Here is an 18315-nt window from a genome sequence, read left to right on the forward strand (position 1 = left end):
GACATGGAGAATAGATAGATCACCACTTCTATTATTAAATCTGACAAATGTCAATTTATTGAAGCACCAAAATGGTGGATGCGCCGGGAAATACAGGTTATAATTGTATTTGAAATACACCGTATGATCAAGAAGATCAACAGAATGTTGTCAATAATATTTGTGTTTTCAAACGTTTTTACAATAATTAATTACGCAAGGTGTTGGTGTTTTTCGTTAGTTTGCACAAGTAAGTTGGCAACAGTCACGTCAAATTCAGATTAATAACCTCTAAACAGGAAATAATTACTCGGTGCAGCTTTTTTATCGCAATCTGGAATTAAATTGTGTTCTAATTAAGCAAAACAATCGCAGTTTTTATTAACAGTTGTAATGCTGCAAAATCTGTTAAATTCAAGAAACTGCAGTAGTCGGAAAAGATCTGTCAAGTACACTTCGCGTTCTTTTCAACGTGATTTACTCGAAATAGAGAAATATGTGCATATCTAACGGCGTCATTTTTGCCGAGACATGTCATTAGGTTATTTCGACGAGGGCAGACACGCCACTCGTGCCAAGTTTCCAGCGAAAAATATTCAGCAACAGTGAAAGAACCCGAAACCCGAATCGGATACCTAATCAGACACCCCCGGCGAAGTTTTTCTTGAGAGACTCATCAGTTGTCGGTCCCCGGACCCGCTCTGTTCTATTTTGTCGGATTTTCATTTATCTGACCCATCTTTTGTCGTTTTTTATTGCACCTTTTACTTTTTACGGATACATTTCGCCACTCTCGGACCACTCCATTTGCTCTGCTTTCGCAGTTTTTCTCTACCCATTCAAATCCTCTTCTCGTCGCTTTCACGTCCAAACTTTTTAATTCGCTCTTCGTTTGTGACCACCTTGTCCGTCATTTTTGTCATGACGTGAGTGGCGACAACAAACCGGCGAAAACTGAAAGGTCTCCCTGAAGTAAAGATGAGTACACGCCAGGCAAGATTATCCCACGAACGCATGAATAAAACAACTCTTACAACGGTTAAACTTCTCGAGTGAAGACCCTCTGCAACATTTACATTGTAAAATTCCATATTTAGCATGCCTAGAACGTGGCTAATCCACTCTTACGGCTTTAAAAATATAATGAGATGGTCCGTTACTCCCGAAAGATGCTACTTTTCATCTCGGTTCTTGTAATACGGCGCGAATTTATTCATCAGATGTTAATAACCTGAAAATGGACAAGTTTCGGCTTTGTACAGGATGTAGTTTTGCAAATTAGTAATGAAGAGCACGTCCTTGAACTCTGAGGCACTCTCGTTAGCCAGACAGAAGAGAACTGTTTCATTTTAGATAAAAACACAACCAATTTTCTGCACTCGTTCTCAATCACAGGAGTTCAATAAAAATGTCTTTTCATTTATTTATTTACGGATAACAGACGCATAAAATGAAATGGCGGATCGAGAAAAATGGTAGAGGTTTTTAGTGGCCGAGTCTGCACCTTTACGTAGCAGATGGAGATATTTAGTTCATTAAAAATTCAGGGACGCCCCCGTGGAAAGGATATCGCTGGAAATGAATAATTTCCGGCGAAAAAATCCTTCCCGTAAATGGGGCCGGTTCAAAGTTTGGGAAAAAATCTCCAAGCGTCGCGTGCTTCTTAATAATTTACTTCAACGAATCGTGATGCAAAGAAATAAAATTGAAAAATTCAGACTTGATAAAATGCGATTTAAGACAAAGAGAAAGGTTTAATTATAATATTTTACATAACCTGTTGGAAGAATCTCGTCGCGGCCATTTTGGTAAAACTGCAACTGTCAAAATTATTTGGTGGAGCCGACATAAATAACACAGACCGACAAAAATGCTTTATAGTTACTTAACATAATCTCTAGGTACCGTTTTTTACCACACAAAACACAAAATTCCTCAATATCTGTAATATGTTAATTACCATCGGTCATATTTTTTTTACAACAGAAAAATTGTGCTCAATAATTACGAATGAAAGTTGTGCAAGAATTTAACAATGCCTTCGTGATTTTATGTTCTCCATAGTTAATCAAGCCCTAGATTTATTTAGCGAAAGACCTTTTTCTTTCTATGCCGCCCTGCGTCTAGACCGGCCCTGATAAAAATTAATCCAGAGCAAACTGTCGTTGTTGTGAAGATCCTAAGCAAACACCGTCTCCTAATTGAAACGTGGGTTGTTTACAACAGAAGAACCCTTTGGAAAAAAATCGTGAAAAAAATTACTTTGTATGCAAGGTTTTTCACATTATTTTTTCCTGTCGGTTAAAATAGAGAGGGATTAATGGCTCTGTCATCCCTGGGGGTGTACTGATTACGATCCAGGTTTACATTTGCCGAATTATGATGGCGCATGGGTCAATTAAGATTTGTAAAACGTTGAATTTGTTTTGCATTGCCGCAGGTCCCCAGGAGGTGATCAACTGCTACTTGCTGTCGCTGGCCGTGGCCGACCTGCTGTGCGGTCTGCTGGTGGTGCCGCTGTCCGTGTACCCCGCCGTGGTGAACGATTGGGTCTACGGCGACATCGTGTGCCGGCTAGTGGGCTACCTGGAGGTGACCCTGTGGGCGGTGACCGTGTACACGTTCATGTGGATCAGCGTGGACCGCTACCTGGCCGTGCGCAAGCCGCTCCGCTACGAGACCCTCCAGACGAAGACGCGGTGCCAGTGCTGGATGGCCTTCACCTGGATCTCGGCGGCGATGCTGTGCTGCCCGCCGCTGCTCGGCTTCAACCAGCCCAAGTTCGACGAGGACGCCTACATCTGCATGCTGGACTGGGGCAGCATGGCCGCCTACTCGGTCACGCTGGGCATCCTGGTGCTCGGCCCCAGCCTCATCACCATCGTCTACACCTACACCTACATCTTCAACATGCTGCGCAAGCTGAAGAGCGGCTACCCCTTCCACGACAAGGAGTACGCCACCGCCCTCTCGGAGAACCTGTCCAACCCCAGCCACTTGATGTCGTTCTCGCTGGTGCTGGCCTTCTGGATCTCCTGGACTCCCTACATCGGCATCCGCCTGTACGAGTACTTCACCGGTGTCAAGTTTCAAGTGCAATTCCTACATTTCGGCATCGTCTGGCTGGGCTTCCTCAACTCCTTCTGGAAGTCGCTCATTTTGATCACGATGAGTCCGCAGTTCCGCCTGGCGCTGCGCATCTTCTGCATGACCATCTGCTGCCGGTACAAGGGCAGGATGCAGGCGGAACTCATAGGGATGGAGGCAGACGACTGACTACTCTTTCCCGTCACCGGATGCTTTCCGGGATTGCCCATCACCGGACTCGCCATGCGCGACTACGAGTACTTCGTCGACAAGATCAGGAGGTACTGGTGGCAGTACTCGGGCCGCGACCAGTTTTACAACCAGTGATAGCACCGGGACTAGATCTGTGTGGTTGTAGATAATACTGTACAGGTTTCAAGTGTTTTGTATTTTAACATTAACAGTCAATTAACATTACTTGTAGGTTTTAATCTCCGCGAGGAACTTGTAGCGTTAATGCGGCTTATTTGGGAAGCTCATACGATTTTAAACCCCGTGTAACGGCTGCTTATGTGTAATCAAAAATGAGGCTTAACACCAACTTCAAACACCGATGTTCAAACCCCAGGCACGCGGGGACCCTCCTCACACCTCCCTGTCTTCACGAATTCTCCACCACAAACATTTTTTCAAACCGATTCCTCTTGCATAACCCTACTGCAAGTCTTTCGAGGACAGTTTTTTGCCCGCATAAGAAAAAGAATCAAGAACTCGTTGCCAAAATACGGATTGTTGCGAAATTTTGTAATAAAAAATGTTACGTAAAAGTTTTCACTAATAATCTTCCCAACGCATGAATCATTTCCGAAAATTTTTCGTCGTTGTGGAAATAAGCACGAGTCGCAGATAAGTACTGTCGCGAGGAATACATTTTGGTCGTCAATGTCATTTCAAAATTTGGTTAGATTCTTACAAATTTATAAAATTTCCCTGCCTGATTATGCCCACGTCGACAGTGTCAAAAAATTGAGAAAAAAATGACAATTAATGTCATACAACATGATGATAGGTTATGATATTTACGACTGTTTTACAATGGAGCATTTTCGATTGCGTCAAAGAATGACCTTGACGATCAAAATTTATTGCTCGCGACTGTACCTTATTTCCGAACAGCGGGAGTGAAAAGCCAAGAAAAATTTACGAAAATCAATTCATATGCGTGGAAGTTTCTACAAGAAAATTGTACTCCAAAACCAAGTAGCTACTTGAAGAGGTGTGTTCATTCTGAATGTCAAGCCTGCAATGTACCGGTTTTTGTGCTAACACTGGTTTAAAACTTGTTTTGTCCAATGGCATGCAGGAAAAATTTCCAGTTACTAGTTTTTTGAAATTTCCTGAAATGTTTGTTGTTGCCATGACAACCGGAGCAAATGCAGGCTTCCCATTGGATGTTTACGGTAGGGGCGCGATTTTCAAGGACATTTTTATTCTTTTAAAATTTGACGTGATCCAAAGTACAGTTTGGCCACTTTAAATCTAAATAATTTCGGTTAATTTAGAGGGATGTTTGAAATTTTCCTGGCCCCCAAGAGCACCAAACTATGATTTCAAAATTGGTTTTATTTTTCTGCATGATTTATCGAGAACAACTCGTTTACAGCAGAGCAATACTGTATTCCATTTATCCCTTCCTCAAATGTAGTTTCTTCTAAGTCGGCTAAATAATCCTTAATAACTATCATAACTCAGTTGTTGACAATTTCTTCCGAAGAACTTGTCAATTTAGAAGAGAGGAAAAAGTGTGAAGGACACATCCAGAGAAGTGTGTGCGATACGACTTTGTAGCGGAATTGGTGGAGGAACCACCGAAATGTGGGAAAGTGCGTAACCGTGTTAAGACAAAACTTTTCTGCGCCATTCCTGGTTTCTCTTTGTCAAGTTTTGTGTCTTGCTGACCCAAAAAATCCTCACAATAGTCTCGGTGTTGATCAGATATCTTCGCAGACAATCAATCAATTTTATTCCTTTTCAATTCAACAAGACTGACACCGTGACCTTTCCGGCGGATGAAACAGTCTTCACCTATTTCGCTGAATGAGAGTCAGTAGGTATGTTTCTATTGTTGCGAGGTTTCCTATTTCTTCTAAACATAGTAATGAATCCACATTTTATCTTTGGATTCATCGGGAATCCCCCAAGTTATCTATTGAAGCTCACCATCGAGCTTACTTTTGCACCGCTCCCACTTTCCAGACACCTAAGACAGTCCTTCGGCGCCACTTCGTGGACTCTCCAAAGGAAACAATCTGGGATGCACCTTTTTTCTCGTTTTCCGTTTTGTATCGCTTCTAAGGATAAATTGGAATCAAGTGCCACCTGCAGGTCAGACCGCGAACTCCCCTGATATTTATTCACGCGTAAATAGTATATTGTGCAACTAGTTATGAAAGTCATACTTTTTTTCATGAATCTGCAGTTTGATTAACGAGGGCGGAGCCCGAGTTAATCAAGCAAATGAGTGAAAAAAAGAAACTTTCATAACGTGTTGTATACATTTTTTTTGCATAGGTATTGTTGTAAGTTGAGAAATTTGGCCCAAAAGGATTTATACAGAAATGCTACTGTGCAGAAATGCACAGTAGGTATTCTTTGACAATGAATTGAATAAAATAATTTTAAAAATATTGATTTTTCGTTAAAAAAAGGAAACTTTCTTAATCAGTATGCAAAAAAAGTTTGTTTTTGCACTTTTACAAGTTGCGAATTGTCCTCGCCGAATTGATTCAGTTAAAAACTTTCAAAACGTAGCGAGCCGGTTGTCTTTGCCGTAAGATTCCGCGTCGATGATCGAAATGGCCGATTTTGGAAGCTTTGGAACGGAATGAAAGGGTCCTCGCGTGCCTGGTCCGCAAAACAATCAAACTTTTCATGAACTAGTAATGCAACGAAGCAAAACCCAAAATTATACACCGATAATAGGTTGGACGTGATGATTTACCGTAGTTGTTAAGGATGAGCTTAAAATTGAGCAATCAAAACGTATTGCTAGATCACACATAATAAGTTGCCTTGGATTTTGTACTGATCATCCCAAAAAAATATTTTACATGAACACTGTGTTAGGTCTAATGTTTCTCAGGCTAAATAGACTTCATGTTTTTAGAGCACAATTTTCTCTAAAATGTTACCGAACGAGTTGAGATATTTATTATGTACAATTGTTAGAACGTTAGACCGCTTAGATTAACGAACATTCGATGTGACAACATTTATTGGAACGTAGATTAGGTCGTGTAATTTTACCAGTTTTACTAAACCGTTTCTCTCGTATGCTTTGCGTAGGTGGGCCCGTTTGGTCGCACAACCATTCCTAGATGATTTTTTTCCCTGAGTCGTGGTTCCGTGTAGATCTTGCTCAAGTACATAATAATAATACATAATATCCGACACAACTGTTGCATTAGGCGTTAGGCGAAGCGTAAAAACAATCAACTAGAGTGCAACAACATTCCTTTACGAAACATTCTACTATCACAGGTGATAGTGTCACTGTACAACACTGGGGAGAGAGTTACGTTGGTTTTTACGTGTCTACAGCCTGCTTTCGTTGAAATCGGAGTGTACTGTACGACGTCATCTGTTGCAATTTCTGTGCGTGGCTTACAGTCTAATTTCAGTGTCTACAATATCATCATTCTGCGAATGCTTATCAACGTTTAGGTTAGTGTTGTTATAGCCGTGCATTGCATTATTCTATTATTAGTGATGTATCCAGTCGGGTAATACCTGCTGAATCCATGGTGCAGGCGGCGCATGTTTCCATATGGCCTACTCATCAAGTTGGCGCGCACTTGCTCAAGCAAGTCGCTTGCTTTTGTACAGAGCTACTACATCTTGTCGGTAATCAGTATCCATGTGTTATGATATATACGATTTGTTGTTAATTTTTAATTCGATTAGCTGTTGTCCAGACAAATATCGAGACATCAATAAACGTTATTTATATACTCTGTATACATTAAGGGGGCGGGAGATGAACACTTCTCGTCACAACCCGAGGTGTCGGTGCCGCCGCTCACCCAAACTGGACCCGAACGACACCGCACAAACACGAGCAAGCACACGAGGGGTGGCGGCACCGTCGCACACCCGCGGGTTCGGACGACGAGTCCCACGGTCCGATCAGAACAACGGATCTACCCTTAACAGGACGCCCTCACCTTCTTCCATTGCGTTGCAGAATTCTGCGTCAACGCGACTAGATGTACGCACGTCTTGCAGCCGTCAGAGTCACTTTGAGCAGCTGTGGCGTCTTTCTGTCGGTAGCTCGGGTTGATCTGATCGGACCGTGACAACACGGAAATGCACATTTTTGCTTTATTTTATGCAGTCGCGGTACACCCGAATTCAGTTGCGTGGGGTCGCTGTTCTAGCACAGGGACCTTTTGGATCTTCGCCCACATTCCAGATGGAGGCATTTGTACGAGAAGACTGACGTAGTGTGTTAATCGTTTTAATGGAAATTGTCCTGCATAAAATAAAGTTCAACTGAACAATGAATATGGCCAATTATAAACTTTTAGATATAATTCTTTTCACAATATAAGTGTGCTTTATAATAACTAATTATTAGTAGTTACGTGATGGTTATCTAGTAGTTAACTAAGAGAAGAAATTACGATATGTTACAGAAGGAGTGAGTTTTTAAGTATAAATAAAAAAGATGTAAAATATTTGTTACGCTCACAACAGTCTAATTTTGTACGTAGTCCGCTAGTTTTATACCATAGTTTTGTAATGTAAATGTAAGTATTGACTTATTAAAAGGTGTTCACATGTTGTGTAATAGCTTAAATTTAAATATTTTAAAATAAAAATTGTTTTGAAAGTTACCCTCGCGTTTTATTTTGCAACATGAGACTCTGCAATTCATTGATCGCCAACAACACCATTTTTATGTTCACTTTGACGTGAACCGCGAGCTTCCTGTAGTGCTCGATGTCTTTCTTCAGACCCCTCATTCTGATTTCTGAATATTTGTCCGCCTCATCGCAGTCCATCTCCAAAAGATAACCTAAACCTACATTTACGTAAGACCGCTCGAAATCGGTAACTTCACCGGTGACGTGAACACCACAATCTAAACCCACACGGACTACCATGTCGCGGTCCTTCTCCTTGAATTCGTTCATGGTTTTCACGACTTGCTTCACTTCCTCCCATTCTTTGTGTTTTTTTACCTTCTCCTTGAGGATGTTTTGCACCTCAGCGAGGTCTCTTTTTAGAGTGTCTTCCAGGAACGCTTCGTACTCTTGGATTTTCTTGGCGAGCTCGCCGGTCATTTTCGGCAGATGGTTTTGACAGAAAACTGAGGTTATGTACACTTCGCCACGGTGCAGCAGACGAAACTTTATTTCTGTGAAAACACGACAATTTACAAAGTATTGAACACATTTTGAAAACACCCTACTTGCAGCAGCCCTAGTTTCACCTAAATCTCTACGCTTATTATTATTTTTATGTCGTCTGTCAAAGCTGTCAATGGACGGATGTTAAATGACAGCAGAGAAGCCAGCTAAACGTTGCATTTTCGCATTTATGAAATTAACAATTTGGAAATTATTTGCGACAATCTTTACATTTTCGGGTCGCAAACGATACAAGAAGAAAATATTTTTTAAATAAGGAGCTTCTTTAAATGCTACACAATTGCAGAAACTGGAGTGTGCAGAATGTCACCAAAAGTAAGAATGCAGAATAAAGGTGTCTGGACGATAACTTAGCCGGTCAATTCGTTTAATTCAGATAATTTTGCGCAAGGGAATTGTTTTTTCCTACAATATCGGTTGACGGTGATAATCGGAACAGATTTGATGGACATTGACCAGTTCATGGCTGTTTAAATTAGCCATAAACATTCTGATAGAATTTTTTCTGTACTTGGACAATGATCTTTAAAATGAGAGTAATTAGTGTGAAGATGTTTCCGGAAAATCTCATGCAGACAGTGTTTTCGAAGAAATCGAGTGACGAAAATGTCTTATTCACAATCTATATTTAAAGTGAACGCTTCAACACCAATTTTTTCCACGAGCTCGTAGTGCTTTCAACAAGAAAATGAATTTAAAAATTGTTTCAACGTAATAATAAATTATATCATTGTATTTATCACGTCTGTCTCATTTTAGTTATATTTATCTCAATCAATGCAATACTAATTCTATTTATCTACAGTTTAGAACGGGTTTGAAAAAGTAAGTAAACAGTTTTATAGAAGCGTTTACAATTGTATTAGTTGGTAATTTCCACCTTGGCCTAATTGAATGTGTTTCGTACATCTCGAGTGAGCCCCCTGTAAGAAGAAAATTTGTGATGAATCACGCTGTAAATATTTATCTGCCCCCTCTCCGGGTCCCGATTGATGGGCAGTTGTTTACATCAGAATAATATTTTTTTCGTAATTTGCGTAATTTGCAATAAATTGTTTTGTAATTGTGCAAAATAAATCCACGTTTTAATCCGGGGCCGGTCCGAACCATTTTTACGTGCGCAACACGTAATTATGGAAAATGCTCGGTATGTGTAATGCGCAGAGTGCGATCACCTTCCCATTGACGTATGACGTTCGAGAAGATTTCACAACATTGTTGTGATGTCTGGTGGTGCTTCATGATGTGATGTTCTGTTTTAAATTAATTAAGGTAAGAGCGCCTGCCGTAATCCCGCCGCCCTCCTTGGCCTCCCCCGACACTCTCTGCCCCCAAAGTCGGCCTTTTACCCGGGCCCGGAGCCGCACGACTTGCCACATTGGCACCACACAGTGTCATCACCTGATTTTGACAAGTGATGATGTGAGCAACGGTGATTTCGCATTTCAGAATGCCAATTCAGGCTCCACAGTGGACGGAGTTCCTGTCTTGTCCAGTATGTTGCAATGCATTTGATGTAGCCCTCCGTAGCCCCATCAGTCTGGGCTGCGGCCACACGGTATGCAAGGCCTGCCTGTCGAACCTCCACCGCAAGCAATGCCCCTTCGACCAGACCACCATCAGCATAGACATCGAGAGCCTGCCGGTCAACACGGCGCTGCTCCAGCTGGTCGGCCCCACTATCAAGAAGGACAACGAGGAGGTGCTCGACCACAAGATTGTCTCCAGGGACAACGTCACCTACTACCAGGACTCGCGCAAGTGCGTGGAGGAGCTGGCGATGTACCTGAAGCCCCATCCCAACGGCAGCGCCTGCGGCAGCGGCAGCATCCTTTCCAGGCCCATGCAGAGGAAGCTGGTCACGCTGATCAACTGCCAGCTGGTGGAGGACGAGGGGCGGACCAGGGCCATGAGGGCGGCGAGGTCGCTGGGCGAGCGCACCGTCACCGAGCTCATACTGCAACATCAGAACCCCCAACAGCTCTCAGCGAACTTGTGGGCCGCCGTCCGGGCCAGGGGCTGCCAATTCCTGGGACCAGGTGCGTCAAAACAGTTAATCACACAAGAAAAAAAATGTTCAAAATTGGAATTGAAAATGTGGTTCTTTTAAGATGAGTTGTTTGATGGAACGTTGTTGCAGCCATGCAAGAGGAGGTGCTGAAGCTGGTCCTGCTGGCGTTGGAAGACGGCTCCGCCCTGTCGCGCAAGGTCCTGGTGATGTTCGTGGTGCAGCGCCTGGAGCCGCACTTCCCCCAAGCTTCCAAGACGAGCATCGGCCACGTGGTGCAGCTCCTCTACAGGGCCTCCTGTTTCAAAGTAGTCCCGATCGTCCGACATCCGTCCAATTCTAACCGGTCCCACTTTGCAGGTGTCTAAACGCGAAGGCGATTCGTCGCTGATGCAGCTCAAGGAGGAGTTCCGCACGTACGAGGCGCTGCGGCGCGAGCACGACGCCCAGATCGTCCAGATCGCCACCGAGGCCGGCCTCAGGATCGCCCCGGACCAGTGGTCGGCGCTCCTCTACGGCGACACCGCCCACAAGTCGCACATGCAGAGCATCATCGACAAGCTGCAGACGCCGCAGTCGTTCGCCCAATCTGTCCAAGAGCTGGTGATCGCGCTGCAGAGGACCGGCGATCCGGGGAAGCTGTCCGTGCTGCGGACGCCTCTGGAGTTGCTGGCGGGGATCGATCCCAGTCCCGGTGAGTGACCTTGTCCAGGTTGCGAAATTCGGTATCTAATCTGGTCGTAATTGTGGAAGTTTCCGTTGGCGGGATTTTCCGCGATCTCGATGCAAATTCGGCGACAGAAATGAACCAAGCTGATTGAAGATGTTTTAATTTGTTTTTGTTGTGCGTTATTGCGGTGTCGACAGCGGAAGAATTATTAAAACTTGTGTCGCGATTCCCAGAATTGGAGATTTTGCGGATTAGATACCAGATAACACAATGGATTTTGTCCTATTATTTTTTTTAATCCAGTCACGGTTCTAATTAAAGGAGATATTTCCGGCCCTATCTAAAGCTGCAGACGCTCAATTTTGCGCCGGAATTTATTCAGGACAGTGATTTCAACGTTTATATCTGTCACGACAATTGCTCGCATGTCTCGCTCGCTCCTCATAAAATTATTTATCCGATCGTCGACTGCAATAAATTTCTATTTTCAAAACTATTTTATTGGTTTCTTTCATTGTTTTTATTTGGATTTAAATCAAACGTCGACGTCAATGGATTTATTAGACAAAGGAACTTTCAAGTCGCTTGGAAAATTTTAAATGCACTTAAATTCGAAACGATTTCCGTAGAAATTCACCTCGTCGCCCGGTGGACATTTATTGTTGTCGCTCATTTTTCCACATTTATTGTCGTCAACTTGATAACGACGAAATTCAAAACAACATCAAATTAATTGCATTATCTCTGGGTTTCTTTTGTTATCTTCGTATTATCGTACAGGTTTCGTTATAAATAAATATTTCTGTGAAATTTGCCACCTACAATAAATTTCGTTACTGAATTATACTGTATAAATTCATGTGATAACTTAATTGCCTAAAAACAAGGGGCTTGGAGACTGTAATTCAAAATTTGAAAAAATCGTCACAATCAAATCAAATTATCCCACAAGTTACGTCTGTTAAGTTAATTAAAATTTTTATTGAAAACGATAAAAACAAGAACATGTCGCTTTTTTTCAAGGAAAAAATGTTCACGGCTATAAATATTCCCGACACCTGATTATTCTTTTTCACCTATTTTCAAAACTGTTTTGCTACATTGTCTGACGAATGCTGCGCCGGTAATGTAGGATTTCTTCCTTTAGTGTTCAAATTGTTCTGTCAGCATTTGGTCTTTAAAATACCCAGATTTTGTAAAATGTTTGTGGATTATTATTGTCTGGTCATTCCGCAGCAGCTTCCTCAAGTTCTGGAAGCTTTCCACTCGGTTTTCCTTTATTTACATTTCCTGTCTGAACAAGTCTGTGGATTATATTCATAAAATGGGCCACCAAAAACATTTCCTGGTTTAGATACAGTGAACAAGTTCATTTATCATTGTTGAATATTTCAATAGTAAGACAGTCCATGAGTGCACCCCATTACAGGGAATAACCCATTTTCTTTGTTGCTACAATAAAAAAGTGTTTATGTTAAGTGTCAACAAAATATTTACTCTGCTCACTACATTGACTAATGACCTTCACGGGATTGTCTTGGAGAAACCTCTCTTGCAGCTTTAACTAACTCAAAACATCATGATAACACTTGCAAAACTGATAAACGATGAAAACGGCCAAGTGACAAGTGTGAACTGTCAAATGTCAAATTTACCAATCCACAAGAGATGCAAATCTTAAATCATAGCCAACTAGGATGTAAGAAACATTTATTATAAATCTGTATCTTGACAGGAATCGGTAGCAAGCGGCACAATTTTAACTCGTAGATGACAATGCCCACACTACTGGTGCTGGTGCTTTGTAGTTATAGTGGCAGAGATTATACTACCAAAAGTCTATTGAAATTTGAAGAAGTTTCCCCACTCTTAAATAGAAAAAAATATTTAATAATAAAATTCTTCCTTTTTGAAGACTACGTGACGTGCCAAATTGTCAAATAGTTTTTGACAATTATGGTTAGGTCATGTTGAAGCTATTTGACTTGAGTTTGATTCACTTTCCACCTATAAAATTGATTTATATCGCACTTAAGTTTAATGCGATCGCTAGAGAGAAGTTTCGTGGACTCGCATCGATGAAAATGTTTTAGTAGATGTGGTAAATGTTTGGATATTTGGAGAAATTGCGACCGGTGACGAACGTTCCTGTAAAAATTTCGTACAAAGATTACCTCAGCCCTGTGCATTTACGTAAATATAAAACAATAAAATTACATTTTACGACATGCTTCGGGTTTTATGGGAATTAAAGCTAGCCCCTCCTTTCATTTCGACGAAATCGTTATCATCGCGGATCTCGAAAAGGGTGTTGCCACATGAAAATGACCATTTCAAGGTTATAATAATTAAAAAGTAAATAAAGCGAAACGTAATATAATTGTACGAATTGGAAAAATCGATAAATTGTTGTTTTTTTTTTGTCTTGTTTGTCGTGTTTTTGTCGAGCGGTTGCGGAATCCGGAATGTCAAGAGAACGCGTACATTTTCCATAATAGGGATTGTGACAGTTGCAAAGTACAGAAACTGTTTAAATTCATAATGTACACCGTGGGTGGCTTAAGTACACTTTTCAAACGCACACATTTTTCAATGGATTACTTAATTTTTTGTAATCTTTCAAATTCAACAAACTTTATAATTTGTTTTTCTAAAATTACACCAGTTGCTACCAACATTTATCTATAAACTAAACTTTTTTAAATATTCCTTCGCGTGGAACTTCCCCGAAATTTGTACAAGATATACAACTTCAGTGAGAAATTTTCGAAATAGGACAGTACGATTCATTTGTTAAGAAAATGACAAAACTATTTTTGTAAAAATTGTAAATTGCTTCAAATTGCGGAAATTTCGGTGCGACACAGGTGATGCAAAAGTTTGGACACTTTTAAAGACCATTCTTATCGCATTCTGTTGTGTAAGCCAATTTAAAAAAACATTAGAAACCACCTTAAGTCTTACCTTTAAACGTGCACGTTTACCGATAAAGATTTGAAGAGGATTTTAATCGGAGAAACACCAAATGCAGAAGGTGTTTTTTTAGTCACAAAAAGATTGTATCAAGTTTTATGTCACTATTATATTCAAAAGCAAAAAAATCTTTGATTGTCGAGCGATGTAATGGTTGGATTTTACCGACATCAAAACAGTTTTCATCCTACATTCATTAATTTTTTTCAATTTTTTTTCAATTCCACATTGGCATGGTTGGGGTAACAGATGAATAATAATTCGGTTTAATAGTTCCAACGTTTATTTTATAATTACTTCTTCACACGACTTTCTCACATTACTTGGTAATGTGGACAAAGTGGTAAGGACATTAATATTAATATTATTAATGGTAGAGGACAAACAAAAACTGTTCTTAATTACTGGTGGAGTTTTAACCTTGTCTTAGACTAAAAATAAAACATAATTCAGTATAAAACGATACATTTTTGCCCTCTTGAACTCGAAAGAAATTTAACATTATACACCGATAGAAGTTTAATTTAAAAAATGTTTGAAGGTTGACCGATTAAAGATAAAAACTTTGGAGATTGCATTCTTGATTTTCATGAACTAGTATTAGAAAAATAATTGTAAATCGTTCCAGAGGGAAGAAGAAGAAGAGTTGATTTGATCGCATTTCGATAATTTTTGTTGTTGCAGAATCGTCGACTCCGTCGTGGAAAGACTGCAGCGACGCCTTGGAGGCGGTGCGTCTGGTGGTGGCCGGCCTAGTAGAGTTCATCCACCAGCACGGCAGCAGGAAGCTCCAAGACACGTCGCATTCCCCGCACACCAAATACAAGATCAGCATGTGCCGCGACCTGACGCTGAGGGGAAGCTGTCCGCGCGGCACCAACTGCACCTTCGCCCACACCAACGAAGAACTGGAGAAGTAAGTCGAGCATTCCGAGCAGTCGTTGTGTAGATGCATGGTTGTTCGCACGCACCAATCGAGTACCTCCTTCCGGACTACGCTGCACCTAATCGGACAGTGTTTTCAGGTACCGCGCCAAGAACCGCAAGACCATCATCCGCAACAAGGAGCACCGGATCGACAGCCAATCGCCGACGGAGAAGGTCTACCCCCAGACCGAGGACTACTACTCGATGCCGAACACCGCCACGGTCAGTCCGGTGCCGATCCCGGCCGTCGTGCAGATCCAGAGGATGGGCTACGACGTCGCCTTCAACCACAACCTGGCGCCGTACCAGCCCCAGCCGATGTACGCCCAGACGGGGGCCCCCTACCCGCACGACGTCTACCAAGCGGCGCCGCCTAACATAGTCTTAGCCAACAACGACCAATTCTACCCGCAGCAGACGGACTACGCGGCGAACGCGGGCCACCAGAGCAACCAGGAGAAGAGGTCCAACTGGGACAACGTCATACCGAAGAACCCGAACGTGCTCCAGCAGACCAAGAGGACCTCCACGAAGAGCCTGGCCGAGCTGCATCAGAGGAAGCAGGAGGTGCTGTCGCAGCTGGAGAAGGTCGTCGGGAAGAACGTCGCCACGGCGATCTCGCACAACGCGACGAGTCTCGCCAGGCAAGAGTCCCAACACGACCTGGACAGTCCCACCTCGCCCTACACCTTCTGGACGGGACACACCAACAGCGGACCCACCTTCGTCAGGTCGGACTCGATCCTGGCCGCCGACGACGACTACGTCCCGTACGACTCGCCCGCGATCAGCAAGTACGGCCCCATCTCCAGGATGCACAAGGACAACGGACAAGTGTCGTCCTTCCGGGACGGCAGCATGTCCTCCCCTCTGGTGAGTACAACAAAAGATACCCAAAAAGACTCGGAGAGCACTCTCGAGGGCCTGTCATTGCAACTCTCGATTTCGATTTTAGATGCGCAGACCTCTCTCGTCGGCCAGTCCGGTGACGTCTTTGTACTACAACAACAATCCGCCCCAGTTCCATCAAGGGTCGATACCCCCCGGCCACGCCATCGTGGGCCACCCCGCCAGCAGCATAGGTAGGGCGTCGATTTTGCGATTTTTGCCGCATAAAGCACTCCGGATTTCTTTCGCTAGGATCTCCGCAGTTGATCTACCACCACCAGAGGATGCAGGGCCCGTCGAAGGAGCTGCTGGCCGAATCGCAGCGCGTCAAGCTGCAACTGTGCAATTTGGAGAAGCAACTGAACGACCTAAAACTGGCGACGCAAGGCGTGACCACGTTGAGCGAACGCGACCGACTGACCCAAGAACTGCAACTGATCGAGCAGGGGATCCAGGAGAAGCAGAAGGAGGCCTGTCTGGTAGGTAGCGCCGTCCTGGTGTCTCGCATCGCTGACGACTGCTTCCAGAACAAGCTAGTCCACTCGTTGAACCAGGCGATGGGCAACTACAACAACGCCAACGTGCCCAACCTGGAGACCGCCGAGGAGGCGATGTACGAGGCGGACATCGCCAACGACATGCGACAGTTAGAGATCCGACTGCAGGAGGAGATCGAAGAGCAGGAGAAGATGTGGAGCAGTGAAGAGGACTCCAACCAGTAAATTAAACCCAATGGGTTCAGTTCTTGTTTTAATTTCATGACATATTTTCGTGTGGGCAAGTCTGATGGTATTTTGGATCGTGGGGCGGCGACTAGATTGTTTTCTCCCATTGAGATTTTTTTTTAACGAGACTTACGATCCAAAATGACCGACACGTTCAGGCTGTTTTATTCACATTAAATACAATAGGTGCATTTCACATTTACTGAATTTGATGAGTAGTTGTTCCAGTTTTATTGGAAAAAGCGCGGCGTCTTTGTCACTCGCTCCAGAGAACTATTAGCTGAAATGTTATCTAACTTTAATCATACTGTGTGTGATCGGTATATCAATGTTATGAGTTGATATATTTTAATTTAGTGTGCATTTGTTTGAAAATGCAACTGACTAAGAAGTTATTATGCTTAAATTTAATTATATAGTCTAATTTATTAAGCTTTATAGAACACAATGGTGTGTGTTACTGTGTTACAAAGAAATTATCAGTCGTTAGCAGAGCATTTACAATTTAATATCTTTGTAATATATGTAATCCAACATGCATGTATAATGTAATTTGATGTATGCATTCAGTGATTATTTAGAGCTGTCATTTTTTTTATTACAGTCTTTATGCGGTTCTTTCCTATTGAAATATCTATCGTCTACGAAGATGTGTACGCGCCTTGTTTACTAGTTTTATCGCAAACGATTTTTTACCATGTACATTTGTCATATTTTTGATTGTCTTGCAATTTAAAAAAACAGTTTTTAAAGCATGTTTGTTTCACATTCGAAATGTATCGTTGAACGACGTGACCCAGTCACGACCATGATTAATTAATGCGTTAGTTAGAAACTGAGCATCGAAATATTTTTTATAAGATATGTAGAAATGCCAAAGTAATATTTTCCATCTTTTAATAAAAACCGATGATGTACTGGATGGCTCGTTTTATAATTTTCACGACAACGTGCTTCTTTGGTAGGTTCTAGCTTCTGTCCGTTTGCTTTGACAGCTCTGCCTTACCGGCCGATACCATTGTTAAATTCTTTGCTGAAGCAAATCTGCAATATTAGCCTAGGCTGTGTAACATAATTGTTTTCTCTCGTGGTTTTACCTAACGTTGTTTATGTTTGCCCTATAGTCAAGTTTTTATTTATTGAGTCATCTGGCATTCATTTTTATATTAGGTCATGTTGCACATGTGATTAATATTATACTATTTATACTGATTACATTAATCACGTATGTATATTTGGGTGGAAGTATATAAATTATACCAATATTTAAATAAATTATTATTACCCATCGTCACTCTGTGTCTCATTACCCTCTGGCGTGCTCTGTGACAGTCACGTGGTCAAATAACACTTGTCACTGGAGGCCCACCTTTAGAAGCTTCATCTAACCGTCAGCGATTTAATTACAGCGTTTATCGCCCAATAATATTTTATTAAACCAGTCGATGTCTGATAGGTACTAATTGTTATGGTCACAGTGCCCCGATAATAATATTTGCAAAAGTGCCGTCTAAATATAACCCAATGTTTGCTGAAGCTATCACAAACATCGCACTGCGTTTTAATGGTCTTTGTGGAGTTATTAATTTGCAGATACGGTTCTGCTGAAAGAAGATACGTATTTTTGGGGGTTTTTGAAAATGTCAAAATTTGTAAAACTGTCAAAAAATTTTGGAACGAGAATGC

The 18315-nt window shown here is 42.1% G+C and overlaps 3 protein-coding genes and 2 long non-coding RNA genes across 11 annotated transcripts in view; 2 read left to right on the forward strand and 3 right to left on the reverse strand.

Annotated features, from left to right (window-relative positions):
* The window catches only part of DopEcR (G-protein coupled receptor DopEcR), a 28991-nt gene extending 25261 nt beyond the window's left edge, over nucleotides 1-3730 (forward strand). For all 6 annotated transcript variants that reach the window (XM_069057748.1, XM_069057772.1, XM_069057766.1 and 3 more), the window contains one exon: nucleotides 2420-3730. In XM_069057748.1, the coding sequence (XP_068913849.1) occupies nucleotides 2420-3255 (836 nt within the window). In that variant the 3' untranslated portion in view covers nucleotides 3256-3730. The remainder of the gene's footprint in view (nucleotides 1-2419) is intronic.
* On the reverse strand, nucleotides 155-2424 carry LOC138138217 (uncharacterized). The gene is made up of 3 exons (XR_011161988.1): nucleotides 1757-2424; nucleotides 1108-1210; nucleotides 155-1042 (listed from the first exon to the last, which is right to left on the reverse strand). It is a non-coding gene; the product is annotated as an uncharacterized lncRNA (long non-coding RNA).
* Nucleotides 3731-7750: 4020 nt separating the features above from the next.
* Nucleotides 7751-8704, reverse strand: Uxt (Uxt prefoldin-like subunit). The gene is made up of 2 exons (XM_069057927.1): nucleotides 8480-8704; nucleotides 7751-8425 (listed from the first exon to the last, which is right to left on the reverse strand). Exon 2 carries the CDS (start codon nucleotides 8349-8351, stop codon nucleotides 7899-7901), a length of 453 nt encoding a protein of 150 aa, XP_068914028.1. The 5' UTR covers nucleotides 8352-8425; nucleotides 8480-8704; the 3' UTR covers nucleotides 7751-7898.
* Nucleotides 8705-9254: 550 nt separating this feature from the next.
* Nucleotides 9255-17923, forward strand: roq (roquin). Of its 2 annotated transcripts, none has more exons than XM_069057358.1 (9): nucleotides 9255-9710; nucleotides 9888-10477; nucleotides 10579-10754; nucleotides 10807-11140; nucleotides 14774-15005; nucleotides 15115-15889; nucleotides 15972-16098; nucleotides 16157-16383; nucleotides 16432-17923. In XM_069057358.1, the coding sequence occupies exons 2-9, from the start codon at nucleotides 9889-9891 to the stop codon at nucleotides 16624-16626; spliced, it is 2655 nt and encodes an 884-aa protein (XP_068913459.1). In that variant the 5' UTR covers nucleotides 9255-9710; nucleotide 9888; the 3' UTR covers nucleotides 16627-17923. The 2 variants fall into 2 exon arrangements, with proteins under 2 accessions (XP_068913459.1, XP_068913450.1); XM_069057349.1 differs by having other exon boundaries at nucleotides 9257-9710; nucleotides 15106-15889.
* LOC138138228 (uncharacterized) lies at nucleotides 12078-13800 on the reverse strand. Its single transcript, XR_011161992.1, has 2 exons — nucleotides 12623-13800; nucleotides 12078-12568 (listed from the first exon to the last, which is right to left on the reverse strand). It is a non-coding gene; the product is annotated as an uncharacterized lncRNA (long non-coding RNA).
* Nucleotides 17924-18315: the final 392 nt, after the last annotated feature.

The sequence above is a fragment of the Tenebrio molitor genome, chromosome 1, assembly GCF_963966145.1.
Source record: "Tenebrio molitor chromosome 1, icTenMoli1.1, whole genome shotgun sequence".
Lineage (NCBI taxonomy): Eukaryota > Metazoa > Arthropoda > Insecta > Coleoptera > Tenebrionidae > Tenebrio > Tenebrio molitor.

What these genes read in the sequence shown, in the direction of transcription:
- Uxt (XM_069057927.1), bottom strand. Translation starts at nt 8,351, where the DNA reads ATGACCGGCGAGCTCGCCAAGAAAATCCAAGAGTACGAAGCGTTCCTG.
- roq (XM_069057349.1), top strand. Translation starts at nt 9,889, where the DNA reads ATGCCAATTCAGGCTCCACAGTGGACGGAGTTCCTGTCTTGTCCAGTA. An exon ending in GGGGATCGATCCCAGTCCCG is followed by an intron (nt 11,141 to 14,773) that starts GTGAGTGACCTT and finishes TTGTTGTTGCAG; the next exon opens with AATCGTCGACTCCGTCGTGG. An exon ending in GCAGCATGTCCTCCCCTCTG is followed by an intron (nt 15,890 to 15,971) that starts GTGAGTACAACA and finishes TTTCGATTTTAG; the next exon opens with ATGCGCAGACCTCTCTCGTC.